This window comes from Hemibagrus wyckioides, linkage group LG10 (genome assembly GCF_019097595.1).
Source record: "Hemibagrus wyckioides isolate EC202008001 linkage group LG10, SWU_Hwy_1.0, whole genome shotgun sequence".
Taxonomy (NCBI): domain Eukaryota; kingdom Metazoa; phylum Chordata; class Actinopteri; order Siluriformes; family Bagridae; genus Hemibagrus; species Hemibagrus wyckioides.
In genome coordinates, this window is record NC_080719.1 from 8,707,433 (window position 1) to 8,734,048 (window position 26,616).

At 37.5% G+C, this 26,616-nt stretch overlaps 1 protein-coding gene and 4 non-coding genes across 6 annotated transcripts; 2 read left to right on the forward strand and 3 right to left on the reverse strand.

Moving 5' to 3' along the window:
* The first annotated feature begins 678 nt into the window (after positions 1-678).
* kif7 (kinesin family member 7) lies at positions 679-20,333 on the forward strand. 2 transcript variants are annotated; one of them, XM_058401280.1, is made up of 19 exons: positions 679-866; positions 2,726-3,127; positions 4,274-4,474; positions 5,850-6,237; positions 7,021-7,561; positions 8,410-8,550; positions 8,647-8,841; positions 9,829-9,959; positions 10,618-10,745; positions 11,677-11,838; positions 12,060-12,262; positions 15,400-15,597; positions 15,887-16,012; positions 16,366-16,542; positions 16,840-17,055; positions 17,807-18,013; positions 18,186-18,384; positions 19,267-19,416; positions 19,576-20,333. In XM_058401280.1, the coding sequence occupies exons 2-19, from the start codon at positions 2,797-2,799 to the stop codon at positions 19,944-19,946; spliced, it is 4,065 nt and encodes a 1,354-aa protein (XP_058257263.1). In that variant the 5' UTR covers positions 679-866; positions 2,726-2,796; the 3' UTR covers positions 19,947-20,333. The 2 variants fall into 2 exon arrangements, with proteins under 2 accessions (XP_058257263.1, XP_058257264.1); XM_058401281.1 differs by lacking the exon at positions 679-866 and adding an exon at positions 1,627-1,677.
* trnar-acg (transfer RNA arginine (anticodon ACG)) lies at positions 20,314-20,386 on the reverse strand. The gene has a single exon. It is a non-coding gene; the product is annotated as a tRNA-Arg (tRNA).
* A 388-nt stretch (positions 20,387-20,774) lies between these two features.
* On the reverse strand, positions 20,775-20,847 carry trnar-acg (transfer RNA arginine (anticodon ACG)). Its single transcript has one exon. It is a non-coding gene; the product is annotated as a tRNA-Arg (tRNA).
* Positions 20,848-21,644: 797 nt separating this feature from the next.
* On the forward strand, positions 21,645-21,717 carry trnar-ucg (transfer RNA arginine (anticodon UCG)). The gene has a single exon. It is a non-coding gene; the product is annotated as a tRNA-Arg (tRNA).
* A 489-nt stretch (positions 21,718-22,206) lies between these two features.
* trnar-acg (transfer RNA arginine (anticodon ACG)) lies at positions 22,207-22,279 on the reverse strand. Its single transcript has one exon. It is a non-coding gene; the product is annotated as a tRNA-Arg (tRNA).
* Positions 22,280-26,616: the final 4,337 nt, after the last annotated feature.

Consider the following 26,616-nt stretch of genomic DNA (forward strand, 5'->3'; position numbering starts at 1 on the left):
ATAATCTTTTAATATAATGAATTTTGGGTATCACCCTGTATAATGAGGCCCTCAGCAAACTGAAAGAAAATAAACCTGGAAGACATTGGGATAAAGATGACATATAGCTGGTTATATTGTCATATAGTCATGTCTACCTTGTATTTTCTCACTTGTATCAGACCACCATATAGATCATTCTGCTTAGCTTGCTACAGTTTGAGTTACAGGTTCCCTGATGTCCAAAGCAGATGGTAGACTTCATTGGTTACTTCTTTCTGTCTTCGCTTTTTTTTTGAAGCAAGTGTATTTTTCTTACATTTCTGCAGCCTGTTCTGGGGAGCATGACAGATTCAGGGCTTATTGTATCTACTGACAAGTTCCTTATTTGTTATTATACCTTCTTTGTAAGGTAATAACTATACCTTCAAGGATATAACTGTAACTGTGAAGTTATATCTGCAACTGTAAAGTCATAAATGTAACTGTAAGGATAAATCTGTTAATAAAATGTAAAGTATATACACTGACCAGCCATAACATTATGAGTACAGGCAGGTGAAATGAATAACACTGATTATTTCCTAATCATGGCACCTGTTAGTGGGTGGGATATATTAGGCAGCAAGTGAACATTTTGTCCTCAGTGTTGATGTGTTAGAAGCAGGAACAATGGGCGAGCGAAGAACCAAATTGTGATGGCTAGACGACTGGATCAGAGCATCTCCAAAACTGCAGCTCTTGTGGGGTCATAGGCAGCCAAGGCTCATTAATGCACTTGGGGGGCAAAGGCTTGCCCGTGTGATCTGATCCAACAGACGAGCTACTGTTGCTCAGATTTCTGAAGAAGTTAATGCTGGTTCTGACAGAAAGGCAATGCATGACAGGTAAGGGCTGTTTTGGCAGCAAAAGGGGGGGCGAACACAATATTAGGCAGGTGGTCATAATGTTATGCCTGGTCATTGTAATTGTAACTGTAAGGTTATAACTCTAACTGTAAGGTTATAAATTATGTCAGGTTATATCTGTAGCTTACAAACATTTGTAGACGAACCCAACAGAGAATCAAAATTCGGATCGGGTTAAAGGGGTTAATTATATTTAAAAAGAATTAAAATCAAATCCATACAACGACTGCTTTTACTAATTCAGAAACCGCTTCAAAGTAGCGGTTTTTGTGAGCCACAAATTTATTGTGGCTCACACCTTTATGATTCAAAATCCGCAGAATATCACGAAGACGATTTATTTCATTCAAAATAAATCGTTTATTCCCTTTACATTTTTGTTTATTGTGCTCTGTTTTTTGCATTAGAAAACCCGTCACTAACCACAACCCTATTTGCAACAGCTGAAATGCTTCAGTTGATGGAAACGAAAATGTTTAATGCAAACGACAAGACATTCTGTATAGAAGTAATGATAGAAGCACAGATTTCGGAAATTCACAAAGGAACCAAATTTAAGGACTCCACCTCACCCGAAACGCGGTGGGACGTAAGGCATTCCCCCCACTCGTATTCTATTTAATCCCGTGTCCTGTGCTAGGATTGGCTACTATTCAGAGCATTCCACCAATAATAGAAACGGACTCGGGATATTAACCAATTATATCATAGGAGGCGGGTTTATCATAATACGGGTGTGGGTTAAAACGCGTTTGTTCCTTTCGGGAAAAAAAACATGGAGTCGGAAACAGTAAGTTTGTAAATGTATTATAGACTTTCGCAAGTAACAATTTGCCACAATTTACGTTTTAGTAACTAAATTTTAAGTCCTTCCGTTAACATACAGTAAGAATTCTGTTTTTTATTAAAAACTGAAAACGTTAAACAGTAAAAAAAAAATCTTTGCAGCAAACTTTTCTTGGTTCTATGTGTAACTTAGCTGGCTAGCGGGGTTCTTTTTTTCTCTAGCTAACGCTTGTAGCATCAGAGCTAACTAAATCATACGTTACCTTGCATGTCTATAAATCTTATAAAAACAGCAAATGTTTTTTTTTATCAGTGCGTTTCTTGTTACTCATGGGCAAAATATTCTCTCATCGCTGTGTTATCCTAGTGTTTCCAAATGTAAAAATGTTGCAATGTTTTCAGCGTAAAACATCTGAAAAAATAAACTTAACAAGAAGTTATGCTAGATAACTTAGCAAACAAACCTAAAGCTGCAGCATGCCAACTACAACAGCATTTATTATCACGTAATAATAATAATAATAATAATAATAATAATAACAACAACAACAATAAAGTATCTATCTATCTATCTATCTATCTATCTATCTATCTATCTATCTATCTAATAAGACAACAATAAAAACTATGCTGTAAGTTTCTAATTTTATTTAATTATAGGTTTTTAATTTTTGCCAATTAAATTGTCATTGTACAAAACAACGACAAGAGTATTCAAGTGTATTGTGTGTAAAATGCAGACTCTACAAAATACCCAAAGCACACAACTGGTTTCATATCAGAAAACTGATATAAAATGATCAAATTGGTCAGACAAATGGTTTCAGTTGAACCGATATTTCTATTGTTCTGTATTAATGTGACTAAATTTCTAACAATAACACATTATTGCAACATGGTGTACTGATAAAGAGCATTTCAATGTATTGCTAAAGTGTCTCATCATTTCAAAATCAATCTCTCATGCGTAGTGAAAATAATAGCCAATTAGTAGCTCCTGCAGAGATGCTGTAAATGTGCTCACTTTTAAGTCTTTTTTTTTTCTTTTTCAGTGATATTTTGGAGCAAAAGGAAAATGGATGCAGGATCTTGAGCACTGTTGTGCCATAGCTCTTCAGAGGTCATGTCTCCCAAAGTGGCACATCAGCAGGGCAGAGCTGAGGACACAGCGGTGCAGGTGGCAGTGCGAGTACGTCCTCTGCTCCCTAAAGAAATCCTGCACAACCATGAGAGCTGCATCACCGCACTGCCTGAGGATAAAAGGGTCACTCTGGGCCATGATCGCCACTTTCATTTTGACTTTGTTTTTGAGGAAAGTGCTGTTCAGGAGGATGTATACGCAGCCTGCGTCCAACCTCTCATTGAAGCCTTTTTTCAGGGTTTTAATGCCACGGTTTTTGCTTATGGTCAGACAGGCTCAGGCAAAACCTACACGATTGGAGAGGCTAATATATGTAAGTCATTTTTGTTTTGCATTTCCTCTGCAGTTTAGTGTCACATTAGGTCAGTATGCAATACATTTAGTGACACTGGTGAAACAGTGTTAATTAATTTTCTATAACACCTAGGCTTGCATAGTAGGCTAATCACAGGTTTACATGAATTTGGTGACATGTTCTCTGAGGAGATGTTTATTTAGAAGAAACAGCTCTTTAGAACTGTTATAAGTGATTTGTGGAAGTTCCACAATATAGCTGTATATGGATTAAAAACAGACAATTTATGGTTGGTAACAGTAACTTAGCTTCACCCATCACTGACTATTTTCCTATAACTGCATGCATTTTTATTGTTTTTATTACTTAAATATCTAATGTAAAAAGATGCTGGTTCACTAGTTACCATATAGGTGCGCTTTATAGCTATACGGTTGCTGTCTGTAGATTAGCCATCAAGACCACTATTGAAGAGAGTATTTCTTAAGAGTAATTCTTATGGTGGTGGATTATTCTTAGCACAGGCCAGCCTGTCCACTTTATTGTCACACCTACTATGTTGGTACACATGCTAGGAGTCCAAAAACCCTGTTGTAAACTGTTTTTAGCAGGTTAATTCGGGTGATTATTCTTGGAACAGGATTGGAACTGGTTGAGAATCTTTGGTTTGTAGTGGTCCTGTGGGAGTCCCTTTCACTGATGGATGAGATCCAGGTGAACTAATACACTGTTTAGTAAGATGAGCTATACTCAGTAACTGTACTACCTACAAATGCACCTATATTGTTCGTGTACATGATCAAATGGCAAGCTAGTGTACTCGCATAAAATGTAATTTCTCCATTACATACTTCCTGAAAGAATTCATGACACATTGATATGCCTTATTAGTGTATTAGTCGTATATTAAAAAGTGTTTCTCATGACAACTATAGAGTTTCTATGTTCTATCAAGGCCAGCGATTTTCTGGGTTTGAAGATGGTTGCTTGCTTCTTGTTAAAATCTTCATTTGAGTTCACACACATTTGGGATGCCAACAACACTTCCCCCGGCGCAGCTGTCACTGCTCGAAAGCACAGCCCCTCTTGCCATCTGAGATCTTGCTTTTTGGCATTTGGCTGTGGAGAGCGATTACAAACCCACTGCTGTTTTTTTGGCTGCAGCCTCCTTCAGTGATGACGAGCAAGGAATCATTCCCAGAGCAGTAGCTGAGATCTTCAAGCTCCTGGATGAGAATGACCTCAGCGACTTCTCCGTCAGAGTGTCCTACCTCGAGGTTTACAAGGAAATCTTCAGAGACCTTTTGGAGGTGGAAACAGCTAGCAAGGACATTCATATCCGGGAGGATGACAAGGGCAGTATAGGTGAGAAGCTTAAGTTAGCTCAGGGTTTGATGTGGACTTTGTGAAATGCCTAAGCGAAATGTCATGTTCTTCAATGCCATGTATGGATTTGCACAGCTATTCAAATAGCAGTTTGTCCGCAGGTAATATAATATTTCAGTATGCACCCAATAAATATATAAGCAGGCCGTCATTCTAGTTTAAAGATAAACGATATTGACAGGACAAGTTCATTAAATTTTCATTGTTCATTTTCTTAGTAACTGTGTTTTTTATCAAATGCTAAATATATTGAAATTGGTAGTAACAGATGTCAGTCACTCAGAAGCAGTGGATAAACATCCTCATTGCTGAAATTATAACAGGATTGCCTCAATTCTTATGTTTGGATCATGAGGAGAATTCAAAAGCTCTTGGAATAAATGGAGCTTAAATAGACAGTTTATGGATGCATTTGTGGGCTTGTTTGTGAATACAGTGTGCCCACGGTTGTTGCTGAGAACTCTGCAGGCAGTTCCCATTTCTTGATACATGTCCAATAAATGGATCTCAAATTAGCCTGCCTCTTTAGATAGGAAATGGCAGCACTGACTACATTTTACTCATAATTTCATGTGATAAAAGCCTTTTATTCGTCTTACTCAATATTAGAGAAAGCCTCTTATGCCTTTTTCTTCCTCCCTAAACCATAAATACTCAGTAGTGAAAAACAGTATGTTAGACAAATGTTTAACAGGTATAATTAACAGAACATTAGTAGCATCCTGTTTTTGCAGTTTATCATGGCATACAGTTGTTTGCATTGAGACCTGAAGGTGGGTTAATCTGAAATAATTTCAATCATGCTGTGGCCCCATTAATAACAGTTTCACCTCATGTCACAGGTCTGAGTGACAAATCATGTCTGTACAAGAGTAAGTGCTTGTTTATTGCTGACCAAATAATGACCAAATAGCTCCTACTGAGGCCCACATAACATTACCCTCATTTCTTTGAAAGATATTTGTAGGAGAATACTAAATACTATTACTATAATTTATTGCTGCTGGTTGAAAGTCTAGTGTGTCACAATTTTCATCATTTTCAGTAGGTTGTGTTTATTTTTATACATGTGAAATGCTCAGAGGACATACAACTCAGTACACTGAACAGTAATTGAATTTTGTGCAGACCATTGCAATTCAGCATCAAAAAATATTATATATAACTTATATTACATCATTACATTTATAAATTTGAAATAATTACATCAGTTTGTGTGAATTTAATAAAGCCCATTGGTGGTATTCTGTGACTCTCCTTTGTAGATGCAGACAATTGTATTCCCTCTAGACCCCTAACCACAAATCTGCTTTGAAGTTTCAAAAAAGTGTTTTTCTCTGCTATTTTTCCACAGTTCTTTGTGGAGTGAAAGAATGTGAAGTGGAGGGGCTTGATGAGGTCTTGAGTCTTTTAGAATCTGGAAACACAGCCCGCCACACAGGAGCCACTCAGATGAACCCTCACTCCAGCCGCTCTCATACCATCTTCACCATGCTGATGGAGCAGAGGCGTGGTGGCTCTCGGGCTGCCAGCAAGAATTCACAGATCCTATCCTCTAAATTTCACTTTGTGGATCTGGCCGGATCTGAGCGAATTCTTAAAACTGGCAACACTGGGGAGCGACTCAAGGAGAGTATTCAGATCAATAGTGGGCTTCTTGCTCTGGGAAATGTGATCGGGGCACTAGGGGACCCAAAAAGGAAAGGCAGTCATATTCCTTACAGGGACTCCAAAATCACCAGGTATGAAGCTTAGTTTAAATTTTAGTTTATAAAGTGAACCCCAGAGAACATTTTTTTATACTGACATCCATTTTTTGTGATTTATAATATGAAGTAATAATAAAATGTAAAATTGATAGTGAAGGAATGGCATTAGAGATCACTGATGGTGGAATATGCTATATGGCCAAAGGTTTGTAGACATCTGTACATCAATCCATGTGGTTCTTCCCCAAACTGTTGATTCAAAGTTGTAAGCAGACAGTTGTGTAGCATGTCTTGTAGCATGTGTAATAGCACATATGTCTACAGCATGTATGCTGTAGCACTATAATTTCTTTTGACTGAAATTAAGAGGCCCAAACCTGTTCCAGCATGACTTTGACCCTGTGCACAGAATGATTTCTATAAAGAAATGTTTTGCCAAGATTTGAGTGGAAGAACTCAAGTGGCCTGCACAGAGACCTGACCTCAACCCAATTGAACACCTGTGGGATGAACTGGAGTTGACTGCATCCATCAGTGCCTGACCCCACTAAAGCTCTTGTGGCTGAATGGACAAATCATAACAGCCATGCTTCAAAATATCGTAGAAAGCCTTTCTAGAAGAGTGAATGTTATTATAATATCAAAGGGGAACTAAATCTAGAACGGGATTTTAAAAAGCACGTATAGGTGGAGTGATCTGGTGTCCAAAAACCTTTGGCCATATTATCCATATAATAGCCCTAGGGACCAGTTAGCATGATTTATTGAAACGTGAATGATGAAATACAGAACTGTATTTATTTCCCTTTTCCTCAGAATCTTAAAAGACTCTCTTGGAGGCAATGCCAAAACACTTATGATTGCCTGCATCAGTCCCTCATCCTCTGACTTTGATGAAAGTCTTAACACCCTCAATTATGCTAAACGAGCTCGCAACATTCAAAACCGAGCCATGGTGAACTGTCATGGGGAGCCAGATCGAGTGGAAAGCCTGGAACTTCAGATTAAAGCTTTAAAGCGAGCCCTGGAGAACCGGCACCGCTCTGAGACCCGGATCCTTGCTCGTTCAGAGCCCGAACGCCAGGTGCGTTCCCTTGAACCAGATGTAAGCAAGTTGCAGGCAGAGAGTACCCACTATAGGACGTGCACAGACTCAGCCTACAGGTTGCTGATGGAGCTGCAGGGGGAGGGAACCCTAAACCCGAGCCAGCTGTTGCGTGTGAAGGAGTGGCTTTGTACGGTGGAGGAGGAGCGCAGCGGTTTGAGTACAGCCTCAGGGCTGGACAGTGGCATTGAGAGCAGTTCCACTGAGGACACCACTGCACTGAAAAAGGGACGGGAGATTCTAAAATGTCAGGTGGGCGATCTGTCAGTACAGTTTTATTCATTTATTGACCATAAATACACCCAGAGGCCTAAATTCATTACTGTACCTTCACCAATATCTTAGGGATTAGGTTTCATTTAGGTGTCATTAATTTGTTTTTATTTCTGACATTAAGCAAAGCTTGTAGCAGAGCTAATCTTGGTTGTTTTAAGGGGTTTTCACATGAAAAGTGACATTAATTCACACCCTGTGTTCATTTTCTGTCAGATACAAGCAGGCAGGCAGAGTGACACAGACGGAGTGGCAGGCGGTGTGTCTTGCATGCTAGACCCAGAGAAATCATTGCACATGTGCTGCCTGTCAGAATCGCAAAGTTCAGGTCATGGTGCAGAAATCACCGTTGGCCAACAATTTCTTTTTGCCTAGTTGTTAACCTTTTAAGATTGTAATGAATCACCATGAAGGATGTAAAATGCTAGCAAGCATTTTTTAGTGATATTTCTGTATATAAGTACAGTAGCAAGTTGCCACTTTTTTGTAAGTCACTAATATCTCTAAACAGCTTCATCCAAATAGACATGTTAATATTTTGCTAAAATTCAAAAGAGGTGACTAAAAGTTATTTTAATTAATTGGGCAGCAGTTTGCTGTTTTTAACTTGTAGCCTATGGGCAAACAATAACTGTATTTAGTATTGCTAGCACTATGGTTATCATTTAATATATGCAACCAATTTCTCTTTTCTTTCTTTAGGAAGTATTGCGAGGCAAACAGAGAAATGACCAATTTGTTGCCTTGTTTAAAAAAACCCTACCATTTCAATTAGCTCTTATTTTATACCATATGTTGTAATTTGTTTAAATGTTTTTGTGTCCCAGGAGTCAGATATGAAAGAAGAGTGGAACAGGGAAAGGGAGAACTACATTTCCCAGTTGCAGGCACAGATCCAGCGATTAGAGCAAGAAAACACAGACTTTCTTGCTGCACTGGAAGATGCAATGGAACAGTACAAACAGCAGGTTAGAGAATTCATGTAAATTCATCGGGGTGAAAGATATTGTTATGTTTTTAACGGCAATATAGCTCAGATTTGTGCCTTGGCTTTTGCCTCCCAGAGTGATAAGCTTCAGGAGCAGCAGGACCTCATAGAGGAGTTGCACTGTCTTCTGGCCCATCCAGGGATGGGACTGCTGCAACTGACACAGAGACCCCACACTGCACCTATTAACTCATCACAGCAAGCAAGTCTTGGCCCAGGCCATTTGACACCTTTCTGCAATGGAGAGGCCGGAGGAAGCCCTGCACGTCAGGTAACTACTTTTTCCCTTCTTTCAAAACAGACAGTCAAAGATTAGGTCTTACTTATCAAAAATGGTGCAATGAATTAAGGGTCAGTGGTAGCATTGAAAATATTATTCTAAGATAACTATACAGCCAAGCATTTGAATCTTTGGAAGCCAACAGCATATTTTTTGCATTAAACAAAGCATGTTACCTACAGAGAACAACACTTATATAGTGAACTTTAGTGTTTCTTAACAGTTATATCCATCATACACTGTCAGTTTGTGAGTCAACTTACTTGCTTAACTGAACTTTTGCAGCGAGAAAAAATTGAAGAGCTAAATTGATTATTTTTTCCAGTATCTAAACAGTAAAAACACTAGACTGTCTTTTAACTCGAGACAGAGCATAATTTATGTTGCCACAAGTTAACATCAGTTATACTCAGATGTTTTAAAGCAAAGACATAAAGCAAGCACTGGTTTTGATGTATGGAAATGTGTCAGATTTATTCAGAAGTAAGGCTAGCATGTCCAAGTGGCTCCACATTGCTGTTTAAAATATGCAATTATCATCTATTTAGTTCTTTATTATAGAGTATATCTGTACAAAAATGGTTTTCAGTATCTCACTGTATAAATTTAGGCATTTAAGCACAGTGAAATATGTTAGATAGCTAATGAGGACAATACTGCTTATGAATACATTTCACTATGCTGCCTACATATTACATTTCAGTTCAGGGAAATTTTCTGCCTCTTTCTTTTTTCCCCTGAGTTGAAACTCGCAGTGATTTCTCGTATTGTTGTTTATATTGTAGAACAATATTAAAAGTGTAGTATCTATGTTAGATTCCCACATCATTATATAGCATCTTTTCAAAATATGCTCTTGCACCCACTCAGTGTGGAGTGCAATATCAATTATTTGTTATGAGATGCACCATGATAATCTTCTCTAAATGTCTGCCTTATAGTGTGTATTGCAATGAAATTAATATTTTGTGCTTTCAGACTGGCCTGAGTGTTTCTATAGACAGCCATTCGTTTTCTGAACAACCCCAGTGGGACAAGGAGTGTGAATCCTGTGGAGAGGACAGAGAAGGCGAGAATACTCCCAACAGAGGAGTCAAAGACAAACGCAAGTATGGATGGTAATCTTTATCTTGCTACTTTTCTGCATGTAAGTAGGTTTACTCAGAAGAAACAGTAATGTTTACCCTCTGTGAATTATAGCACATTAGAGCTTGCGTGTAACTTCAGGGGTGGGGTTGTAACCATTTTGTCTAAAGTAAACACAGTTCAACCGAACATCTGCAAGTGATTCATTTTCAAGGTACAGGCAACTAACTTTAGCAGCGTTTAAATTTTTTTGGAAACTACCAATAGGAATAACAGATAGTGATACATGATTATGGCCAAATTCCACTAGCAAGGGGAAACTTCAGAAACCATAACAACTGGCAGTATCTCAAGATAGGACTGGCCACAAGAAAGAGTTCAGTGACTTGAGTGAAGTGGGGCAAAAAATCACTGCCAGTGTGAACGCTGGAGGAAAATAGAAGGAGGCAGCAAATTAGCATGAAGGGTGCCCTGAACCGAACTGTAATATGTAGGCAGCGTAGTGAAATGTTATTCTAGAGTTGTTATTTAGAGTTGGTGGGTGTGAAAAATACTTGCACACACTTGAATCTAATGATCGGTTGAATGATTACAAGATATATTATTTGCTTTTGCTGATCTAAATATAACTTTGGTTCTTTGTAAGCAGTTTCATTCTGTATTCATATGCTTTTATTACAGATGCATGAATATTACCTGGTCAAAGAAGGATACACCATTTCAAGCATCACCCAGAAGAGCTAGAGGAACCCTGTCTCAGGTCCTGGGGCCTGGTCACCCCCCAGGATTTCACTACAGCAGACGGACTTGTGAGTTCAGCACTGAAATGGTTTAGAGTATGGTCAAAATGTTAATTAGATCAACCTCATGCTGAAAATATGAGGAAAAAGGAAATTTTTTTAAAGAAATTATTTTTTAAACAAAACTCCCTGTCACAATTATTCGACCCTTAGAAATTCTTATGAACAAACTCTATCTGTACAATGATACTATAAATATTTTACTTTTTTAAAGCAGTGGTCCATGACTTCCTGTTTCATATGAGGTGATACAGAGGCCATATTTCTAAAATACACAAATGAAATGAGCCCAAAGCATGCTGACCTTCAAAATTCAGACATTTGCTATTAAAAATAAATCCAGTGTTAGGACAATTAGCAAGAAGTGTAACTCAGGAATTGGAGTACCGAGTCCTTGTTTTAGTGAATACCAAAAGCAACAAAGACAGTACTTGCTTTTGTATTCTTGAGCATTTCTAATTACAGATATGTCTAGTTGAAAAGGCTACTCTAATCTTAAATCTTAATGAACAAAACAAAACCTTTTGCTCATGAGCACAAGTATTATATTTAACTATATTTCATTTACTATTAATCTTGTCCTGAGTGACATTTTCATCTTTATTAATTGCTTTATCTTGGTTACCCATTCATGCACTTATTCATACCCAGACTTAATTTAGCCTTGTGGCATTTTCAGTTATTCTTAATTATTGAAAAATTGTTTTGGTTATTATTTGCCTATGCTTTGACATGACAGCTAGTTACAGCAGTAATGACAATGGCTGAGCATTTAGAAGCACCTTGGGAGTAACAGTGCAACAGCATTGTTAAAGATAAACTGCATTGCTATAAGTATACTGTATTTATAGCATTGTGATGTATAAATTATTTTGCATTCTGTGATAAAACAATGTTTATGCTTATATCACTATTATACTTCCTCTTTTTTTTTGGATAGCAAACAGCAGTGTAGGGGAGAGCTCAGTGCCAGAAAGTCTTAGAGGCTGCAGGTGGGAGATGGGCTCAGAGAAGGGGTTGCTCCTGGCCCAGCAGAAGATCAGAGAGCTCTCTGTGACCATCCGGATGAAGGAGGATCTCATCAAGGAGCTGGTCAAGACAGGTAATTTTGATCATCCAGACATAAGGGTGTGTGTGATGTTAAATTTTGGGCAACAGGGCTGAATCATAATGAATGAAGGAATGAATGAAGTAAAAGATGTATAGTTTTTTGAAACGATGAAATATTGCATTTCTATGGCATAAATATTAATTATTTGTCTTTCTGTGGCATAAATAAATGAGCACAATTCTGATTTTTCTTTCCTCATGGTGTGTTCACAGGGAAAGATGCCCAAGCCATGAACAGGCAGTACAGCAGAAAGGTAGCCGAGCTGGAGCAGGAGGCAGAGCAGGCACGAGCCGAGCTCACCGAGGCCCATAAACAGCTGCAGGAGCTGGAGGTGCAAGGCAGCCGTGATGCAGCTGACCGCTCTAAAGCACAGGAGTGCAGGAGAAAGATTGCAGCTGCTCAAAGCAAAGTGCAGGTCAGTCTGTTACATGTGTATTTGTGAAGTAAAATTAACATGTTATGTATGTGAATGTTAAACAAGAATTCTAGCTTAAATGGCTTTTAATCACATTTATGTTAATTACATCTATTAAGTCTCACTTGTCCCTCCTTCCAAATGGGTTTAAGACACCTTCAGTAACCATTATTTGGTCATTAAAATACTATAATGTAGTGCTGTTAAAGTCTTGATATTGACTGGACAGAAAGTGTGAGGGAACGCTGCTATAACATAAATGGTAACAGGAACTAGCTTGTTTTGTGGATGTTCCACATCACATGTCACTACAAACATAAAAACTACAGAGTTTTGTCGTTTATAAATACTTAATTGTATTCTTTGGTAAATGGCTGTGGTGTACGAAGAATAAAACGCTTTGGGGCATGCTCTTATAAGAAAAACAGTCAGCATTATTTTTCTCTAACAGCAGACCATTAGTATTTTTTCCTAGCTAGCCCCAGTGTCAGGAACCTACCTGACTGGCTGGGGTTTGGGCGCTGGCTGGGAATTGAACCCAGGCCTTCTGCATGGTAGGCGAGAAACCTAGGGTAAAGTCTTTAATAAAGGTGCTTTATAATGGTCAGGTAGGTTCCTGAAAGTAGGGCTGTCATATTATAGAAAATTAATGAACAATATTAATGAAGATCAAGACACATTTCTCTATTAAATGAATAATGTTAAAAGCTACATGTATGCTATCACCACATGTATTTCAGCACCTCCAGTGTAGACCAACTTCCTACATTTGTTTAATGACTTTTTTAATAGATTAACTTATCTTAAAAAGAAAGTTAATTCTAATGAAGGCTATTTTTTTTAAAAAATAGACTTTAAAAATATTAGAAATGACTTTAAAAATGATTAGAAATGAATATTAGAAATGACTTTAAAAATATTAGAAATGAATTAAATATTTCTGTTAGACACTGCAAGCCTTTTTTTGTGTGAGGCTACAGAAACTATGGCAGAAACATTCACATCTTGACTGAAGCTTTCCTGCTAGTTACACTACTGCAGTTGTAGCCATGGTTTCCTTTTCAGCACGTGCTGGATTTTTTTTTTTCTGATGAAATCATACTGTCATTTTATCCCTGACTCTTAATTTGTGGGCTTCGTCACCCATGTAATCTATTTACCAACGTAACAGCATGTAATGCTGAACCAAAGATCATATGGTTTTTATCTTGGCAATTAAATTTGAAGGAAGCAGAGGATCTATGCTTTTTACTGGAGGGTTGAAGAGTTGATTTCCCAGTGGAGCATTAAGACACTGGGACAAAGCATGTTAGGCCTGCAGCTATAACCGTCCTTTCACCATTTTTCTTCTAGAGATTTTCCTGAGGCACTTGAGATAGGAGTGTAATCCAAAATCACAAGACCTTACAATACCTCCAGGAACAATTAATACCACATGGAAAAATAAATCCTTGCAATACATTTTAGTTACTTTAGATAAAATGCCCACTTCACTTTTACTGTAACTCATTTATCTGCATTTGTCAGTAATTTGTGGACAAGCGAATACAATATGGTGCATAAGTGTCCTGTCTTGGGGATCATGGCACTAGAAAGTTCTAATTTTCTTATTTATTCAACCTAATTTAACACACATGATGAGGTCTTCATGGGCTGCATCTGGTGGTCTGGGACCTGTCATCCCAGCTGAAGTGTAGAGGTTCACAGTACTAAATCACACACTGTATCTTTACACCTTTTCTTTCATTCATTCATTCATTCATTCATTCATTTGATTGATTGATTGATTACCTTATTATCTATGTTTGTGGATACTGCTGGAAGTTGGAAATTTCCCATTGGGATGAATAAAGTATCTATCTATCTATCTATCTATCTATCTATCTATCTATCTATCTATCTATCTATCTATCTATCTATCTATCTATCTATCTATCTATCTATCTATCTATCTATCTATCTATCTATCTATCTATCTTATTGTAAACTTTGTTTTTGTTGTTATCAATTCTGTTCCTTCATTACTTTCTTACTTGCTTTCTTTCACTTTTGCACATTGCTATGGAAAAGGGCGTCCTCGTTTTTTTTCTTACTTGCTTTTTTTCCACTTTGGTATGTCACTCTGGATAAGATAGTCTGCCAAATGCCATAAATGTAAAATGTTTTCCTCTGCATGCATGTTTGTGTGCCAGTCACAGGTCACAGTGAAGGAAGCATGGCCTCTATCCCTGACATCTAATACTTACTGATTGATTACAAGTGAAGTAAATCATTTGTTATTGTATCACATCATATTACACTGGATGCCAGAACTGAAACCATGCTGAGTTATTAGCAGCTTTAAATGTATCCTTCATATGCTGTATCATATTAATATGACTAGATAATACATTGATATGAAGCGATACGCTAGAAGAAGCGTATGCAAAAAATGCTATGTGTTTTTTTTTTTGTTTTTAGATAAAACAACCTGCATTCTGCATTTCTGTAGTAACAGGCATGTTGTTCAATAATTAAAACCACAAGGTAGAATGTGCTGTGCATTGCAATTAAATATTCTCTTTCAGTGCATGCATTATTTTTGTATAACAGCGTGTCCTGTTGTGCATTATTCTTTATGTATTCTCCAGTTCAGTTGTAGACAGTTTATTATGTACAATGTTTATTATGACATAGACTGACTGGACATGCGCTTGTGTTCATTTTGTATCAATGATATAAAGTTTATACACACAGCTGTAGTCTTACAAATCCAAACATGTCTACAGATTGCAGTTAATTATGATTTATGCTGTTAGCATATGCTGTCCCATCCCCTGGCATATGCTAGGGTTTTTGTGGTAAGATCATGTTTTTCCTGTCTTCCTGCCAAGATTTTCCTCTTAGCAATGTTGGCACCTCTGGTTTTTGTCTATAATGGTGACAGAAAACGTCTGTCCCTCAGAGGCTGTGACATTGTTTAATGTGTTTTCTTAAATGGTTGTTAAGTGTGATTTAATATTTCTGGCCAAGGAATATCAGCATGGTAATATTTCCAAAAACATTCCCTGTGAATTTCGGCACCATCAACTGGACATCTTTAATTTTTTAATCAAAGCTCCAAGTGCAATGTCTTTGTTTGGTTTGCATGGTTGCAGGTGCTGAAGCAGAGGCAGCGGGACACTGCACAGTTGGCCTCTCTGTCAGTGCAGAGTGAGCGGAGGGTACAAGAGCTGGAGAGGAGTGTGCAGAGTCTGCGGCAACAACAGGACCAGCTACAGAGGCGCCTCCGAGAAGAGAGTCAACAGAAGAGAAGGCTGGAGAGTGAGATGCAAAGAGGCAAACATCGTGTAAAGGTGAACTCATTAGCCATGGAGTTTTCAGCCTTAATATTACCAACTGTGTTTCTTATGATCACTCAGCTGACAGATAATTTTGAGATTTTTGGAATAGTTAATTAGATATCGGTGCACCTCCCTACACACATTTTACGTCAATTTATGGCCAATACATGCGAAATAACCTGATGTTACAGCCAGTTTACACTTAAAATAGGATGCATAGAGTATGCCTGCAATATAGGGACCCTAAGTGTTTGCAAAGTGGAAAAATTTGTGATGACATATGTTGCCTGTCTATTTTCAGGAGTTGGAAATAAAGAATGAGCAGCAGCAGAAGATTCTGCGGATCAAGACGGAAGAAATTGCTGCCTTCCAAAGGCAAAGAAGGAGTGGCAGTAACGGCTCAGTTGTCTCACTAGAGGAACAGCAGGTACAGACCTGGGGAAGCCTAACCACAGTGTTGTCAAAACATAAATTAAATCTTTATTAAAACCTACCTTAATCTTGTGCGTTTTTTGTGGTTTTGTTTTATAATAGGCAGACTTGGTGACTGTCTCATGGCTTGTTTCAGCATGTTCTAAGTTTACACTATATGCTTTTACTCACTCTTGGACTGGTATTTGAGCTTGTGTTTTGATAACAGTGTTATTTCTGTCTGCAGTAAACATGCTTCATCATGTCTCAAAGTTCATGCTTTCCTCTAAGAGTAACAGCATTTTATCTAAAATGTTGCAGAGTTCAGACTGTTGCATTCTTTTTGACTGGTATTGATATTTTGAGCAGAAGATAGAAGAACAGAAGCGATGGCTAGATGAGGAGATGGAAAAGGTTCTGGAACAGAGGAGGGGTCTGGAAGACCTGGAGGGGGAGTTGACCAAAAGAGAGGAGATCCTGGCCAAGAAGGAGGCGTTGCTCTTAGAGCGTAGCGGGCTGGAGACCAAACGACTCCGATCCAGCCAGGTATGTTTGACACTGTTCATCCAATGTCTTTATGATTTGATACAAAACATTTCTTGCAATCCCTGTGCATATTGCCCTGACAAAGTTCTTGCTCATAAAAAAGCAATCTGACTGATCAAATGTTAAACCTAATGGAGACCCTATAGCAAAGTTATCTGATTAAATATATACAATACAAAACCTGAATACTGTTTATTCGCAAATTTCCAGTATCAAGAACATAACACTTATTACTGAAGCATATAATAATACATACAGTACTGTCTGAATGTCCAACATGCTCATTTCACCTGGCAGGCTCTGAGTAAGGACCTGGCGACACTGTCGAACCGTATTGAATCGCTGGAAAGAGAGTTGAGTGAGCGGAACGGACAGCTGCGTAGTAGCAGTGCTCAAGACTCGCAACACATCCGCCAGGAGATCTCGAACTTGCGTCAGGAGAAAGAGCAGCTCCTCAAACAGAGAGTAGAGCTGGACGACAAGCTACGCCAGGGTAACCTACTGTCTCCTGAGGTGGGTCCACAGCACAAACACTGCTTTATTAGCTTTGTTAATTGAACAAATTAAGTTAGTGACCCCATTACACATTGCTTCCTTCTTTCTCTTGCTCTCTCTCTGTTGATAGAATTCCATAGTTACTGAACATAGTATGAGACGAAGAGAAGCTTTGACAGATAAGCTAAGCTCATCACTAAAAACGATAGCATTTGGGCTTTTTCTAAAACCGAACTTGTAGCCCATTATCATGCTGACAAGATATAGCACTTTAAATTGCTCTTGAATTCCCTTTTTCTGCAGGGAACTGCAGGAACACACACCACTGGTAGAAATTTTGCAGAAGTTTTACTTGTTTTTTATATTGATTTGCTTTTTTTGTGCAAATATAATGATAACATTATTGTAACCTTTCAAACTAGGTATGCTGAAAAAGCAGTGGTCACGAGTCTGTTGTTGATGTTGATCAAAATGCACTCAGGCTATATACAAAATGTACAAGATACACTCCTGCCAAAAGCATAGCTTCACCATCACCTCTGTTTTACAGCATATAAGAGCTTAAGGTTTATGTGTAAGAGGGTTGGCATTAAGTTTGTGTTTGCCATTGTTTTTAGAACAGCAAGCCAAACACCACAGTATTTTCAGAACTGCTGGAAAGTACCTTCTGATTCCTCCAGAAAGTCCCTGAAAAGGCTTTCTGGTTTCTCAAGATGTTCCTAAAGGTGTATCACCTCTAAATGCTTACTGTTTTCTAATTGTCTTGTAGGAGGAGCGCACCCTGTTCCAGCTAGATGAGGCTATAGAGGCGCTGGACGCTGCCATTGAGTACAAGAACGAGGCCATCACACAGAGACAGAGGCAGCTGAGGGCATCAGGTAGCATGCTCACTCAGTGGGAGATGAACCTAATGGCCAAACTCACCTACCTGTCTGCCTCTGAGACACGCGCTTTGCTCTGCAAATACTTTGATAAGGTCTGCACTTTCTCTTTTATTAACATCTGCTATTATTATCTACTCTCCAAGGGACTGTATTATTAGAGTGTGCCTTTTACCTTTGTATTTTTCATGTCTGGTGTTATTAATATGCGCTACGTTTTTTGTTTGTTGTTTTTTTCTCCAATGTTTTCTGTGAATTATTGTGAAGGTGGTGTCTCTGCGAGAAGAAGAGCGAAAGCTGCAGATGGCTCTGGCTGAGCTGGAGATGCGTGTGGAGGAGCAGCAGCACCTGGTTGGGTGGTTGGAAGCAGCTCTGGAGCGCCAGCAACTGGACACAGATCGCCGGCTCACACAGCAACAAAAAGAGCATGAAAGAAACGTACAGCTCCTGTTGCAGCAGTGCAGAGGTGACCAGCAAACTCATCAGCAGACTAACTGATTACTTAGATGCTTATCTGTTTATTCATTTATTCAAAAATAGATTCTTTCTTCACATATATTGGCAGTAAAAAGAAAGCAATGTGATCAGTTTTACAAGGTTATTAAGGATAGTGATACCTATATATTATATAGTACTATATAGAGAATAGAGAGATAGAGAACCTAATATATTCACTATATATTCATCTATTAGTTAGCTTTAAAAAAATTAACCAAATGTTCATGCTTTCTTTACACATCCTTTGAGCTGCATATTATGTGCCATAAAACCAACATAATTAGAAAGTATTAAACATAATTGAGAAATAATCACTTTTATTTTCCATTGGGTTTTTAAGATGTGCTTAATTATAATCCCATAAATTCACAGAAGCACAGAGATCATTTACAGATTACATGCTAAACGGTAACAGACAAAAAGAAATGTCTGAAAAGGGTTCAGGTTTCTGGTCCAGGGTCATTAAAAATGCAGTTATTCCTGTGGATGTGTAAGAGCTGTAAAGAAGGTAGGGAAATGATATACATACATTTTCCATGTTACATGCATATTACTGGCAGCAGGGAAGAAAAAGCATTAAGCACAACAAAGTACCAGATAGATCAGCTTAAAGCATAATCATAATCATCATTTGTCTCAATGTTTTTTTGTTTGTTTGTTTTTGTTTATCCAACAATACATTCTAATGATAAAGTTTAATGGCTTGAATTTGTTTAAACTTTTTATTAGTTTTCTATTCTGTTTAGTGAATCAGCAGATCCAGGTCATTAGTTGGAATGTATTGTGGACGTAAAATGCTTGCATACGAGTGAAACGTCTGACGTCACGTCTAACTGGGCTTTTTCCACAGATCAAATGGATGAAGGTCTGGCTGGTAGACAGCGACAGTATGAGGGATTGATCCACAACCTAAGCATAGAACTGAATCTGTGCAAGGCAGCCAATCAGGAGCTCAACAACAAAATAAGGGACATGTGTGGACTGGGAGAACAGAACAAAAGTGAGCCTTTAGTTAAATGCCATGATGACTGCAGTGTACTAGTTCATGTTGCCATCATCAGCAACAGCTAGTTTGCTTTATATTAAAGGTATTTAATATATTTACAAAACTTCAGTTTCATAATCACAAACAGTTGAAATGTCTGATTTTAATTTGCAGGCGGACTAGACAGGGTGCAGTGCAAGGCAAGTGGAGACAGTACCAAGTACACTCCTGAACCTGACAGAGTTCACAAGTCAAGAGAGGAAATGCGGGAGTTGGTGAATGCGCCACTGCCCCCCACATGGAGGCGCTCTTCCTTACCCACTGAAGACCAGCATGTAATGGATGAGCTTAGGCAGAGGGTAGCTTGTGAGCTGCCACCCAACAGAATTGTCCAGCCTAATATGAACCAAAACACTGCATATTGGAGTGGAACAGGCTCATTATCCGTCACCAAACCACGGAGAGAGATCCGGAGGTCAAGTCTAAACCCAGGACACAGTGGTTCAAACTCTGCAATCATTGACGTTCGGAAAAATCCATTATAGCAAGCTAATAACTGGACAATTATATCTGTTTGTTTGTAGTTCTTTTGTGCATTCATTTTTTTTTCATTAAACTGCATCTCTGCCTTGTGTACAAATCCAGTGCTAAATTTATACTATGGACTATTCTTAAACCATTGAGTTATATCACATTGTTGTATAAAGTACAAAAGCACTTTACGTAATGGCTAATTACTTGAGCAGATTTTAGCCATTTGTCTGCTCTTGGTGGTTATTGTACAAAAATATTACATGACAAGTGGCCTAAAACATAAGACATTTTTTACACTTTAAACTTTTGTACGTAATGATGGTGTTAAGTGTGTGTATGTGTAATTTGTAAAGCAATAAATTAATAGAAAACGATTTTCGAGCCAGCCAGGAGTCGAACCTAGAATCTTCTGATCCGTAGTCAGACGCGTTATCCATTGCGCCACTGGCCCGATAGAGTGTAATTGCCGTGTAGTCGGATTTTGTGTAAGCACTTTGTTAACATGGCATCGGATTTCGACAACGTGTTTATACAAAATCTGAATAGTAATATTATAGAACATAAACAATTTATCATGGTATCTAACTGCTAATCGCGGCAGATTAATATTTTGCTTTAAGCGAATTAAAATATATTTCACCTAAATTACAGCTAGGTAGCGTTAGCATAACTCGACTGAACTGCTAACGGCTATTAGCAGCGAGAAATCTGGTTTGGACACGATTATTTTTTCTTGTTTTGATTGTTTTTCTTTTTTTCTAAATACGCTTCCAAGGTTCGATTTGAGAAAATGGTGTGGCGTCTTTATGTGTAACACTACATTAACTTAAAAAGGTTGACGAGCCAGCCAGGAGTCGAACCTAGAATCTTCTGATCCGTAGTCAGACGCGTTATCCATTGCGCCACTGGCCCGACGTGATGCAAAGAATCGAACTGTTCCTTACGAACCGATTCGGAATCGGATTCGAGACTCGGAATCAGTTTGGTACATACAGCCAAAATTGCTTACAACTTTACAAAACTACGCTTAAATAAAAGGATTTCCGAGCGAGCCAGGGGCCGAACCTAGAATTTTCTGACCCGTGGACGCGTTATCCATTTGCGGCACTTGCACGACGACGAAGATTCTATAACTCGACTCAGGTCAAAATAGTGCTGTAAGTTACACTACATGTGCGCGGCCTAGTGGACAATCATTTGATTTTACATTCCATAAGTAAGCGCCGAGTGTGACGTTTGACATCAGTTGTACAAAAAATCGCTTTCGTTCACAACGATGGACACGCTGACGGCCTGACGGAAGATGGACTGGCCGTTCAAATCGTGCGCGCCATGTGATGTGTGAGTCAAGTCAAGTGTATTCACTTATTTACAGTGTTTCACATCGGCAAGGTAGCAAAGTGTGTGCTTTCTTATATCGCCTATTTACCTGTGTATTTTAATAACTTCTGGAATATTATAATATTATATAACATAAATATTATATAATACTTATAATATAATATTAACACAATATAAAGATGACCAAACAAAAACAACTAAACTGTATATTGGTATGGTGTGTCTCTTGTGCTGTAATATTCTTCTTCTTTTTTTATAATAGCTTTTAAATAAAATTATAAATTTTTATATACCAGTGACTGGTCACTGATTTATTTACACACTTTCAGTAATCTGAATTGATGGTAGGGGTAGCCACATACCAATACGGCCTCGTGGCCTAATGGATAAGGCGTCTGACTTCGGATCAGAAGATTGCAGGTTCGAGTCCTGCCGGGGTCGAGGTTTTGAAGGATAACCGAATACAAATGAGGTAAAGAAAACAGAGGTATGGTATTATCAAATAATCATTAAGCCAGCCTGTCCTTCGTGCTGCCTCTTCTGTTGGTAAACAGGTTCATCAAACACACATCCACATCCTGTTTCAAAGTTTCTATTAACACATAAAATCTAAAGTCAACAATAAAGACGATCATCGTTTAGTTAAAAATGCCTTAGATAGTACATGAACAATGCCATTTGCCGCTGATGCTGCCTTTGCACGTGTGCACCAAGTCAAGTATAAACATGGCTAATCTGCTTCGTGTTGAGCCATATCACACGTGACAAGTGAAACAAACTTGACAAGCAAACAGACCTCTTGAATTTTTCAGAAGGTGTCTCAAGAAATTTAAAACTCTAAAACAACAGAATTTTCTGTTGATTTTAAACTCTTTTGTTACTGGAACAAAATGTTTACACGTTACTATATATGGCTAAAAGTGAAATCCTCGAGCCAGCCAGGAGTCGAACCTAGAATCTTCTGATCCGTAGTCAGACGCGTTATCCATTGCGCCACTGGCCCGGTGACGCAATTACATTTTCTTTTGGTCACTGTATATATATAGTAAAACTGTAATGTGGCATTAATTAATTAATAATTAGGTTATATGAAGTATGTAATCTGTTTCTTTATTAAAGAAATTGCAGACAAAATTTCACATTTAAGAGCAGTTGTTGTGTTAATGGTTATTAAATTTTCCTTATTCTGCCCAAATAAAAATAGCATGAAATGTGGAAGCGTACTGGTTTAGGCGCTACTGATTTGGAAGATTGTGAGTTCAAATCCCAGGTCCACCAAGATGCCACTGCTGAACATCCTTGAGCAGTTAAACATCAGTTGCTCAGATGTATAAGATAAGATGTAAGTCGCTCTGGATAAGGGCGTCTGCGATGTGGCTAATTTTTCTTTTCGTTATAAATGTTCCTCAGTTAAATTGCTTGAATATTATTTACTTGATCTTGAATGTATACTATGACAAAAATAAATTATTATAAACTGCCGCCCCCCTTTTTTCAGAAGGACAAGTCGGGATTGTGGTTAAATCTACAGAGCCTTATGCTTTCATGGATTCCTAAACAAACATATAAAATTACAATGGTAACAGATTATTTTTTTGTCTCAAAAGTCCAGGTCGCTCTGTGTGCCGAATGTCTCCATGGAAACCAAATGATTTCCAAAAAGTGAAAGCGTTAAAGATATTGCAGTTACATAATCTTTCCGCTAGATGTCACCATTCACTTACTTACAAAGCAAACGATTGGATATTGAAACACAAATCAAGAATTTGTTCAAATGTATTTCAATACATACCTATTAGCTATTTATAAAATATTTTCTGAACGTAGCCTGCTTTGTTATTGCCAGTTTTACACCAGAATCAATAAAACCTTCATCAATAGTTGTAGAAGAACAACCCCTTTCTTTTATTGCTAAATTACACCAAGACATAATTCAAGAGAAAAATAAGTCATCAGGCCCAAAATAAAATATATAAAATGTTGATACCCAAGATAAAAAATTAAACCATAGGTAAATGTAATGATTGACTGCATTTTTGTCAGTCTGGAGTGATCTGTGTAGCTACAAGAAATAAAGTTTGGATTTTGAACAGTTTCTAATCAAAATTTATACTTCAGTTTAATGCTATTTTTGCTTACATTGCGAAATACTTAGGTCTAATGCAGATTGCTCTCAGGCAACCGTAGTATAAAGTCGACACTTAATTGTATTTGCTTATAGAATAGTTATCCAGATCTCTCCAAAACATTTGACACCATATATAAGAAAATTTAATGGTCGCCCATTTTAAATTCTATATTTAAAATCTATATATAGTTACAGGAGAATTAGCTGTAATGGGCGTCCTGCAAAAAAAAAAAAAAGCAAAACAAGGTTTACACGGGTAGATGAATTATGTTTTAAATATGAACGTTAAAGAAATATTAATAAAATATCACAAGTCTAATTGGCAGTCTCCGTGTTTGGAAATTTCTTCAGGGTAAAATCGCGTCAATCTGCTGTATAAAAGGGTCATTGAAAAGGTGTGACAAGCTGGACATGCTGGACATGTGCCCGTGTTTGTGTAACGGAGAGAAGACGGGGGAAAATGGGGTAGAGCGGGGCACAACCTAACACATTGTTATCTCTAGTGGTTAGGGTTCACATTTTTCTTTTTTTTTCTTTTTTTTTTACACGTCTGCTACCAATATGTGGTCTTTTAATTTTTTTTCAATATTTATATGTAAAAAAGTAAAGTGAAAGGTTAGGATGTTGGGTACACTAACACAAAGATATGATATCTTAAAATATCTCCACTAACAATTTAATCTGATTTAATTAAAAAAACACACAAGATAAACGGATATGTTAGTATAAAAATCCATTTACTTACTGATGAAAATAACATCAATAAGAACACGAAGTTTCTCAGAAAACTTGCTGATAAAATGAGTAACCAATGCCTCCTCTTCTTTTTCTTCAGTTTAATAAATCTGTGAAATGTCACGACAGCTATGGATTTCACCTAGCCATAGCTCTTATTGACTTGTCCCTTATTACTTTGTGTTCTTCCATTGACAAAACATCAACACGTTCACACCTGTCTGTTTTTCTTGGGCTGTTTTTTTGGGCGTTACACAGCTCAAGCCAAGTCAAGTCAAGTCAGGTCAACAAGCTTTTATTGTCATTTTAACCACATATAGCTGACGCAGTACACAGTGAAATGAAACAACGTTTCTCCAGGACCCTGGTGCTACATAAGACAACATAACAATATATAGCTACCAAAACAAATACAACAACACAGAGCTAAGACAGAAAGTTTGTCCTAGCTACATAAAGTGCAACGTGTGCAACCAGTGCAAGACAAGAAAAAATGTGCAAACAAAAAAAAAGTACAAACTAGAGAGACTATAAACCAGTGGGGTTTTTTTTATATAACATATATGTTTGTAAACATATACATACAGGAGAGACCTATAAAGCCGTAACACGAGTGTAACACAGTTTTGCAAAGTGCCCCCTGGGTACAACTGAGATTCAGATCTGACTACTCAATCTTTTTGGCTAAACAATACAACTGAGAGATTACAGATTTAAATATTAAAATTCTTTCTCTTGTGAAAATGTAATATCTTCCTTAATATCTTCCAAGATCCCCTAGCAGATCATTTCAATCATTAAAGTGATTACGATTTGTAACCTATATACCGTGTTTTTTTTTCAAGTGTTTCGCCTTTATATATAATTTTGTTGAAATACTACTATGTCTTAGCATGAGTCTGAGAAACAGGCACCATTATGGACACATTAAAATATTTTTGACCCGTTTTTAAAACACGTCACGCTGTCAGATGTCATAGCAAACTCTCGCCACTAGAGGGCAGTGATGATACAGTAAGACCCGTATTAACGCAGACATATGATAATTAATGTATTTGTATGCCTGGAAAATGTATAGCTCGTCAAAAGCAGGTTTACAATCGGTTTGATTCTCAAACTGGTAACAAGTATATTTTTTAAGCTTGCGATTTCGTGAATTCAAAGTCAGTAAATATGTATATACAATCCATTCACAGTTCTTTTGGTATTATCTAGGTCTAAATGATCCAATCCAGACGTTAAAGATGAATATGATAAAGAAGATATTGAAGACCTATATATGAAACAAGATCTCGTGCAATATTATCTTTATAAACAACTTATCTTTTTCTCACAGGGCTTATCTATTTCACCATAAATTATTCTATTACCCCATCAGCACCTCCACCCCTAAAGTCGCCCAAAAAAAAGGAAAAAATGTCAAATATGTTCAGATAGAAATGTGATAATGTATGTATATTAAATGTACACTTAAAGATGGTGTTCAAAAAATGTTACAAAAAATAGAAAATGATCATTTATTTTTCTAGATCAAAAGAAGAAGAAGAGGAAAAACACTTTTTAACTGGTGACTTGAGGTAACGTATTGTTCCTGCCAGTAACACATAACTAAACTAACTATTGGGCCTATACTAATTTCCGTGTAAATATAGCAGATCCCTTGTTTACATTTGGGGGGAAATCTCCAAAGAAAAAAGAAAAAATACCTTTTTTAAACGGCCTTAAAATATTGACTTTAGGTTACAAGCTATGCTGTGTATGGTGGAGGGCAACTGACTACAAGCAGTTCAAGGGTCAAAGGACAACCTCTTCTCTTCTGACCTGCACTAAACCGAGAGGGTGGACTCTTAAAGTGAGCACTTAATAAATACCAAAAAGGAAAGGCAGGGGTCAAGGACTTCCATCAGACTGGCCAGTCCGTCTCATTGGCGATCTTTTATGAAGAAAACCAATTGTATTTTGTCTAGTTATTATATACAGCTTGCGAGTAGTTAAGTGATATGTGCGTGCGTGTGTGATGGGATGTTTTAATTATTTACAAGTAAATAAAATAATTATAATTCATTATTATTAGATTTTGTGGGCTACATTGAAGCACTATAGTCTGTAAAAGGCCTATATCACTCTTTTGAAGAAGGAGTAGGCCAATAATGGATATTATTTGTGATTCATTTCATGAATGGATGAGAATAAAAAGAAATTAGAAAACGGTTCAGAGAGGCCCACCGACATTTTTAACTAAAAAATTAAAATAAACAAATATATTATTAGAAAGAAAGAAAGAAAGAAAGAAAGAAAGAAAGAAAGAAAGAAAGAAAGAAAGAAAGAAAGAATGAAAGAAAGATGGTTATAATACTTAGTAAAGCATATTTTTAAAAACCGTATATTTGGGACCATTCTTGACTAAGAGGCCAGAGAGGCTAACTTTCATTAACCCCTAGAGTGTTGATCTAAGTCTGGCTGGACTGAAATGAACA